We start from the raw sequence: 9,750 nt of genomic DNA on the forward strand, positions 1-9,750 counted from the left end.
GTTCGCTGCCCCTGACTTGTCCCTAACCGCCCCTGCATCCCTTAGGATGTCTATTCCAAGTAGAGTGCCCTCATTATTTGGACGTACCCGGAAATACACTGGAAGCTGCTGTCTGCTGATTTTTGATTATTTGGAACTCACTTCTTTCTGCTTACACTGTTTTCCCTCCTACACAGTTAATATAAAAAGCCTGTCTGGTTGTTGGTAAGGTTAGGTCATTTATTGATACCGATGCCCCTGTGTCCACTAACATATTGCATTGCCGTCCCCCTAACAATGCTGTTCTGTACATCCGCGGATCACCAGTGGGGCCTGCCGCCACATCTTTTTCTGACCGAGGATCTGTGTTTACTTGCTGTATGATCTGATCGGCAGTCAGATTGGTCGGACTGGACCCTGATGGGGTGAGAGATTGTGTGTCTGCTGTGAGGTCTGTTTTTTTTTTGGATACTGCCTCCAACCATGTCCCAACGGGTTACACCTGTTGCATCGTGTCCTGGCCACCGGCAAACAAAACAAACTCTCAGGTACGTCACAACAGCAGCATCCACTATAGCTGCTTTATGATTTCTTTTGCACTTTCTTTGGTCTATTTCACTGTCACAGAGTAGGTCTACCCTAAGCCTATCCCTGAATCTAAAACTTCCCGGTGGGCTGAGTTCAGACCTTCCTTCATAGTTTTCAGGAAGACTGGGTTGTCTCTCCTGGGATTATCCAACCCTGAATATTCCTAATATGTTCAATATTTATGTTCAGCATATTCTGTGGCTGTCAGATTGGCTCTTTCAATCACTGACATTATCGTTCTCCAGCTACTCTCAAATCCACCTCCCAGTCACTGCTTCACTTTAAAAGAGCAATGTCTTTCTTCATTGCAGGTGTTTCTGATAGTTGCCCATATACCATCCTGTACCCCCCTGGGCCATACTATGTCACATATTCATTGGGCACTTCACTTTTACCAACAGTTGTTTATCTTTAGAGTGCTTCTGGTGAAATTCAACCATTTCCTCGAGCTTGTGCCAGAATTCTGAATTCCCATATGCGACTTTAAATGAGGACAACTCTGACAAAGTGCTCTGTTTCTCTCTGGAAGTGAAGGGCTTATGAATGGCTGTAATCAGAGTCATGGGCTGGCTTGGATCAGCAGAGTTCTCGACCTGACGTTGCCTGACCTCAATAGGTGCCATTCTGACAGATGTATCTTGGTAAAACCTCACCCTGAAATATCCCCACACTATGTAAATAAACGGTACATACTTAAAACAGCAGAGTATGTACTCCACAATCTGCCACTTTTGTGCACCTGAATTCATGATGGCTGCATCACACTCACAAAACATCATTGTTAAAATGCAACTCCCTGAACAAGTATACACCCCCCGCCACTCAACCATCCCAAACATTCAATAACCACCCTTTGCAGCTGGTGGCTCCGTCTCACCAAATTAACATGCAAAGTTTCCTCTCTTACATAAACACAAATGCACGCGCACACACCACTTTATATTTGCCAGTTCATCTCTCCGTGTTCGTGATACCTCATGTGCCAATGTACCATTGACCCAAACAGATCAAGTGAATGCTGATTTTTAAAAATACTCACCCACTTAGGCTGCTAAGATCGCTGGCCACATGATGGGTCATGAAGGTGTCCCACTCCTGACAACGAATGTTGTTGCATGAATGAAGTCATGGTGAAAATTACTTGTAGATACAAAGCAGCTTCTTTATTTAACAGAACAAGGTACAGCAGGCATTGTATGGAGACGCTTTCAGTCGAAAGGCCTCACTGACCCTTAATAGGCCTCAATATTATGTGAGCCAAACAGCAAAGGACAACTCCATATTTACAATGTATGGACAATGCTTTCTTTGAAACTACATAGAACCTCACACCTCCTGATTCACGTCCCCACCACAGACATCCAGATGAATTTTAATTAGCATTGACCTGACTGGGATTCACAGTTTTTAGGAACCCATGCACTCTAAATTAAATGCACAATACATTTAACGATGTGAAGACTGGTAGCCAAAGTCAATTGCTAAATGTATATGTCCTAAACCCAAAAATTACTCTAACACATATTCACTCATTGGCCACTTTATTAGGTACAGAGTAGAACCCAGTGTGGTCTTTTGCTGCTGCAGCCCATCTCTTCCAATGATCGACATGTAATACATGGTTTATTTGAGTTAACTATAATTTTCCTCTCACCTGAAACCAATCTGGCCATTCTCCTCTACGTCAGAGGACGTAGCAAGGCACTTTCACCCAGAAAATTGCTGCTCACTGGACATTTTTTTCTTTTCACACCATTTTTTGTAAACTCTAGAGACTATTGTGTGTGAAAATCTTAAACCATAAGGGGTTTCTGAGATATTCAAACCAACCTGTCTGGCACCAATAGACATTACATGATCAAAGTCACTTGGATCACATTTCTCCCCATTCTGATGTTTGATCTGACCAACTGCACCTCTTCACCATGTCATTATGCTTTTATGCATTGAGTTGCTGCCACATGATAAATACACACACACACACACACACACACAAGATTACTGAAATATTATTGAAACTTAAATACACAACAGTACTCTGTGTCTCCAGATTTTAGGACCCTATTTCTATAAAACTCTGCCTTTTCTTGTGTATACTTGACATCAATTTCTTTTTGGTATTTTCCTCAATAATTAACATCAAACTAGCTTGAGTATTTTTTTTGGGAATGAAAATCATAAAATTCTGGAATAGCAGTACAAGTGAGTCTGTTATTACATTTGACCAACTTTATCTCCTTTCAACCAAAATAGTTACATGCTCTGGCAACTAGGAGATGCTGTGTCATGAGAATTTGAATTTAACATGATCTCTGTTTATATCAAGATCATCAACAAGCACATTATGGGTAGTTGTAATTTTTTTTATTCCTTCTTTATGTTTCTATCATCCTCTTGGAGATATTTGCAGTAATTGCCTGGAAGGAATGTTGTTGTTATCCATTTGCTAATGCAAATTCACTTCTTTAATAATCTCTTCCTGTCGAACAAAAGTAGTTTGGAAGAACAAAATCATTATTTAACCAAAGTAAACACTTCCAGTACAATTATCGATCCGGAGACAATAACTCTGTTTCTCTCTACGCAGATGCTGCTTGATTTGCTGAATATTTCCATCATCTTCTTTATTCTCAAATTTTTGTCTTCCACGGCATTTTGCTTTTGTCTTTGCCCTTTACAATATTTATAAATACAAAGCTCCACATTTCTTTGTAGAAAATCTCTAATTTAGTTTCACTGTCTGTTGATTTAGATCGCAAGCATGTTATTAGAGAATGGAGCGGACCCTAATATCTCAGATAGCATCCACTCTACTCCTTTGCACAGAGCTGCAGCTAAAGGAAATTTCCGTCTTGTACAGCTCCTGTTGAAGCATACAGCATCTACCAACCTCCAAGACTCTGAAGGAAATACACCCTTGTAAGTTCCACTTTCTTGTCAGGTAGTGTTTATGTGGGATGCTTATATTGAGAAATAAGGATTATATTCGAAGTACCGGAAACAATTTTTGGTTTACCTTTGGTCTTCACGTATACAGATAAATCCTTTCATATTCATCTGTATATGGCTAACAAGTAAAAGAGAGTGAATTTTAAAATGTCTTGGGAATATGAATTCAGAGCATATTGCAGCCTCACTCATGATAAGAGGTTGTTATGAGAAAATTACTCAGATTTCTGTTAGAAAGTGAGTTAATGCTTGAACTACATACAGGGTTTTGTTCTTTTATTTACATATCTGAAAACAGGACAGCACAGCACAATACAGGCCCTATAGTTAACCTTTTAATCTACTCTAAGATTAACCTAACCCATATCTCCTGCATTTTCCTTTCATTTTTCCTCCACTCTTCTTTCATCCATGTGCCAAAGAATTTCTTAAATGTATCTGCTTCAACCTCTACCCTGGTGGCATATTCTATCCATCTGTGTAAAACAATCCATTCCTCTGATGTCCCCCCTATGCTACCCTAAACAACCATGGAATTTCCAGTATACAATTAAAAGAAAGCCAGCTTGATTTAAAAAAACACAATTTACTGCAGCCCCTTTCCCCCTGCCTCCATGCTCTCCAGAAACTGATTATCGTATAATAACTTTGCCCATGTCACACACACTTTCTTCCGAGTATTCCATGGCAGATCCGCTGATGGAATTTAAAAGGCTAATCCTTCTGTATGAAGAGCGAATAAACCATCACATGCAGGAGATTTGTGTTTTTTTTTAAACATTTATAGCATTCGAAATTTATTTTTACTTCTAAACTGCACTAATGTCTTGAACTTCCTGTATCTACATGCATTCTATTCCAGGCATTCTCTCAGCAAACAAGTAAACACTGAAGACATAGCCTGTTCACTTAAGGATTTGATTCTCTGCTCTGCGGGTGCAGTTCTAATCTTCTTCACCTGCTTTTCATACTCCAGCATACGATGCAAGATGCTATGAAACATTTGATCTATGTTCACCCTGCTAGGGTTTCCATGAGTATTCTTTTATTGCCCATGTCTAATTCCTTTAAAAGTGGTAGTGGGTCATTTTCCTAAGCACTGCATTCCTTTTAATGCTGTTCATTAGGGAACATTTGTACCCAGGTGGGAACAGTGATACATTACTCATTGAAGGGAAATGTTAAACTTGTAACACAGAGAAAGGTCATTTGATCCTTCACATATATACAGGGCAGCAATCTCATTCATACCATTTCCCCATTCCTGCTCTCCATTTCCCCAAATAAATCCTTACTTCCTATAGGTCATGGTATTCTATGTGCCTGCTATAGTTGTCCTTGATGGTAGCACTTGCAAGTGCTATTGGAGTAAGCCAGGTGAGTAACTGTAGTGCTCCTTGTAGATAGTAAATATTTCAGCCATGATGTACTGCTGAGAACTAAACTATAGAGTAGTAGGTGGGTGCCAGTCAAACAGGCTTCTTGTCCTGGGTGGTCAAAACAAAAAAAACTCTTTGAACACACTTGTAAATGTTTGAATGTTTTTGTTTCACATCGTTTCATCATCCCTGTAGATCATCTTTTATATTAGCGTAACATAGAACTTGGAGTTTGTGCCTCAGAAGATGTGCTTGTATACCAGTTTAAAAATACAATCACATGGCTGCTTGTAAACCAGATTTACGACCAGTAGTCATAAACACTTCATTTGACAATTTGAATCTCTTAACCACGATGCAAGTTCTTTATTTCGGAACAGTACTTTTGTGATAATTAGGATTCATTTACTTGTCATTTAATTTGTCCAGTACAATCCATAATATTGTGATTTTAAACGCATATGACAGACAGACACCACTCTGCACAATCCCTCCAGGCTGTGCAGTAGCACCATGATTAAAACTACTACCTCACAGCTCTAGCAATCAGGATTCCTAACCCTCTGGTGCTGTCTATTGAACTTTTTTTCCTGTAACCATGTTTCCTCTATGTTATTCTGAAGATGTGCAAGCTGGTAGATCAATTAGGAACTTTAAATTGCTCCTAGTATGTAAATAATTGATTCAATCTGAGCGAATTGTTGGGAATGTGGGGGGGGAGGGGTGGGTGGAAGAATAAAATGGGTCAGCATTAGGTCGGTTTATCTTAAAAAAAAACACAAGGTGAGTGATTGATGCATTGACTAGGTGGATGATGGGCCTGTTTCCATGCTACATCTCTCTGACTTCATGACCATTCCTGAATGCAGACATTTTCTTTCTGCAAATTGAACTGCGACTTGTCCATTATATAAATAATTAAAACATTCCAAGTTGCAAATAGAAATAAGTTTACAATTGCATTTCAGCTTCACTAAGATCTCTTTGTTTGCTTCAGAGGCCTAACCAGAGAGGAGACAAGTTTAGGAGAGTTTAAATTGTGAGTTTTCAAGAAACTCTTAAAGAGATTGCAAACATGGTAGTAAATACAAAGGATGTCCAAGGAAAGATGAAGGCATGGCTAATGGATTTGGAGTGTGAGATAAGACCTTGTTTTAAACTTTTTTTCAGACACTTGGCCTGTGATGAGGAGCGGATTGAGGAAGCCAAGCTGCTGGTGGAGAATGGAGCAAGTATTTATATTGAAAACAAGGAAGAAAAGACACCCCTGCAAATGGCTAAAGGTGGACTTGGCCTACAGTTACGCAGGATGGTAGAAGGTTGAAAACAAATTAACTTCAGAGGATTGGTCTGAATTTGCATCTCCCTCAAAACATTGACTAAGAATGTGGTGGGAACTATCAATTCTGTATTGCATACTTTCTTTGCCATAAAATCTACATGTTATGTGGTATATTACCTGCAACAATGTTTCAGAATCAGGTGCAAAGATATAAAATTAACAAGAATTAATAAATAATGAGGTAGTGTTCCTGGGTTCGTGGATTCTTCAGAAATGTGATAATATAGGAGAGGAAGTTGTTACTGAACTATTGAATGCGTCTTCAGATGAGTCTCACTGCCTGAAGTGATAGCAACACAGATGGCTGAATAAATTCCTTTATTTTTTGTTTACAGTGTCAGAAATGTCCACTGAGCAAAACTTATACTGGATGTGTTTGATTTGTATTTTTCCCCTATTTCCCATCTGGATGTGCTCCCTGCTTTGAAATTCCAGTCTTCTGGTAAGCTGCACTTCAAGTTTATTTAGATAAACACAACAATGACATAATGCTTCTCATGCTAAAAAAGTTTGCTGTTTTTCAAAAGACAAAACTGGGTGTAATTGCTGGCAAAAATACTAAAAGATCTAAAACTTATTGTGAATTGATTAGTGACAGCACCATTCTCAATATTGTACTTGGGCTCCACACCTCACTTTTGACCGTGTGTGTGGCTCTTCTCTGCTTAAGCTAACAAGTGATATACATAACATTACTTGGTCTTTGGGAAGCAGAGGAGCAGGAGAAAGGAATTGCCAGTGTGAAAGGCTAGTTTTAAAAACATCTTTTATTTTAATTTTCAACTGCCATTAAACACACTTCAATAAATTCATTGTTAATCATATTGGATTGCTGTCTCTCTTACTATTGCACTTTATACAGCAAGCGGGAGGAAAATTTGCCAGATTTTTATTGGTGATACTTTCTAAGGTTAGCAGCTGATATTGATGTTTGTGACAATATTTAGGTTTAACACATTTACATTTTAGCAAATAACTTTGCCACTGGTACTCGGGTCTGAGTACAAATTGTGGATTTAATTTGGAGTGCAGTTCTGAACAATGGATCCTTAAAAGCAGATAAAACCCAGACAGACAATACTGATTAAACTTCATTTAGATGTCTGGTGTGGGTGCAAATCAGGAGGTATGAAGTTAGGGTCTTTTAAGAGACTTTTAGATAGGTACACGGAGCTTAGTAAAATAGAGGGTTATAGGTAAGCCTAGGAATTTCTAAGGTAAGGCCATGTTTGGCACAACTTTGTGGGCCAAAGGGCCTGTATTGTGCTGTAGGTTTTCTATGTTTCTATGAAGTTTATGTGCTTTCAAAGAAAACATTGTAGATACATTGTAAATATGGAATTATCCTTTGAGGTTTAGCACATAAAATATCAAGCACCATGTTGGGCAGACCTTTTGACCAAAAGCATCTCCATCTGATGCCTGCTGTATCTTGTTTTGCCAAATAAAGAAGCTGCTTCATATATACCAGTACTTTTCTCCGTGACTTCATTCACGCAACATTTGGTGTCAGAAGTGTGACCTGTCTTGTGGCCGGCCGGCCGTTTTTTTTTGAAGTTGAAGTGGGTTAGTATTTATAAAAATTAGCGCTCACAATGTAGGTCAGTTCGGGTCGGTGATACACGGAGCATGCAATTGTCGGGAACAAGGGGAGAGAGAGAGAGAGCTTGCAGATATAAATGTGGTGTGTGCATGTGAATGTGTTTTTATGTAAGACATGAAACTTTGTAAATTTGGTAAGGCGGAGACACCAGTTGTGAAGCGTTGGGTTCAGTGCGCTGAACTCATTCCGGGGCCGCATTTTAGCATATGCATTGTGCAAGAGTGATGCAAAGGAATATAGCAAGGCATCATGAGTTCAGGCGCTCAAAAATGGCGGACCGCGGAGTGCATACTCTGCGCTTTTAAATATGTACTGTTTAACTGGTATCTGTCATTTATATTTTGTGTAGTGTGGGAATTGGTGTGAAGGTATTTCAGGGAGAGGTTTTCCCAGATATATCTGTCAATTGGTGATGCCTATTGAGGTCAGGCAACGTCAGATCAAGAACCCTGATGATCCAAGCCAGCCCTTGACTCTGATTATGACAATTCATAAGCCCTTCTCCCCCAGGGAGAACAGCATTTTGTCAAGAGTTGCCTTCACTTAAAGTCGCATGTGGGAATTCGGAATTCTGACACAAGCTCGAGGAAATGGTTGAAATTCACCAGTTGTACCATAAAGATGTACACGTGTTGGTAAAAGTGAAGTGCCTGAAAAATATGTGGGACAGTATGGGCCAGGGGGCACAGGATGGTACATGGGTAACTACCAGGAACACCAGCAATGAAGAAAGATATCACTCCTTTAAAGAGGAAGTGAGGCAGTGACTGGGTGGGGGAGGTGAGAGTCACTGGGGAATGATAATGGCAGTGAATCAAAGAGCTGATGAGACAGCCATGGATTATGCAGAACATAAATATCAAAGGGATAAGGAGTATTCAGGGTTGAGTAATCCAGGGAGGGACAACCCAGTGTTCTCGAAAATGATGAATGAAGTCCTGAGCTCGGCCCACCTGTAAGTTTTAGATTTAGGGATAGCAGTGGGGTACATCTACTCTGCAATTGTTTTGTGGCCCAGTGAAATAGACCAAAGAAAGTACTATAGTGGATACTGCTGCTGTGAGGTCACAGAGGGTTGTTCTGTGTGCTGGCAGCTGGCATGAAGCAAGAAACCACTGGAATAGACGTTGGAGGGTAAAGGAGTTGATGTGCTACAGCTATGGCCAATTGGGACATGGTTGGAGGCAGTGTCCATAAAAGAAAGAAAGAAAAACAGATGAAAGTCACAGCAGGCACAGAATCTCTCACCTGATCACCACTCAGTCTGACCAATCATAGAGCTGGTGAAGACTGCTTCTAGGTCAGAAAAAGATGAGGCGGTGGCCCCACTACCAGCGCTGGTGACCCACGGAAGTACACAACAACAGTGTTAGGGGGCTGGCAATGTGTTCTATTAGTGGACATGGGCAACAGTATTGATAAGTGACTTGCTAACAACTGGACAGGCTATTTATATTACGGTTGGGGGTGGGCGGAGGGGGGAGAACAGTGGAAGCAGAAAGAAGTGAGTCGCAAATACTCAAAAATCTGCGGAGTGCAGCTTCCAGTGTATTTCTGGGTCTGTCCAAATTATGAGCGTACTATCCTTGGGCAAGATATCCTAAGCGAAACAAAGGGCCGTTTATAGATTCAGGAAAGGGAAAAGTAATATGGTCACGTCAAGGGCAGCAAACACACACATCCTATAGAATAAACAACTTAGCTAGCATTGTCACTGTGGCCCCAACCACAGAGACTGGATCCAGAATGGTGTCTATGGGTTATTAGTCACAGCAGTGTGGACTAGACACAAACAAGATTGTAACTGAGTAAAGATAAACCCAGTTAAAATGGGGGGGGGGTTGTGGTATAAATGCCATAATCAGTACCCTATTAAAAACTGACGCACTTGTCAGCAGTTCAGGGTATAT

General features: G+C 40.3%; 1 protein-coding gene across 1 annotated transcript in view; it reads left to right on the forward strand.

Annotated features, from left to right (window-relative positions):
- Positions 1-7,061, forward strand: part of psmd10 (proteasome 26S subunit, non-ATPase 10) — a 33,362-nt gene extending 26,301 nt beyond the window's left edge. Inside the window, exons 4-5 of the mRNA XM_059976836.1 lie at positions 3,320-3,486; positions 6,066-7,061. Coding sequence (XP_059832819.1) covers positions 3,320-3,486; positions 6,066-6,219 — 321 coding nt within the window. The 3' untranslated portion in view covers positions 6,220-7,061. The remainder of the gene's footprint in view (positions 1-3,319; positions 3,487-6,065) is intronic.
- The last annotated feature ends 2,689 nt before the right edge of the window (positions 7,062-9,750 follow it).

The sequence above is a fragment of the Hypanus sabinus genome, chromosome 8 (genome assembly GCF_030144855.1).
Source record: "Hypanus sabinus isolate sHypSab1 chromosome 8, sHypSab1.hap1, whole genome shotgun sequence".
NCBI classification, from domain to species: Eukaryota; Metazoa; Chordata; class Chondrichthyes; order Myliobatiformes; family Dasyatidae; genus Hypanus; species Hypanus sabinus.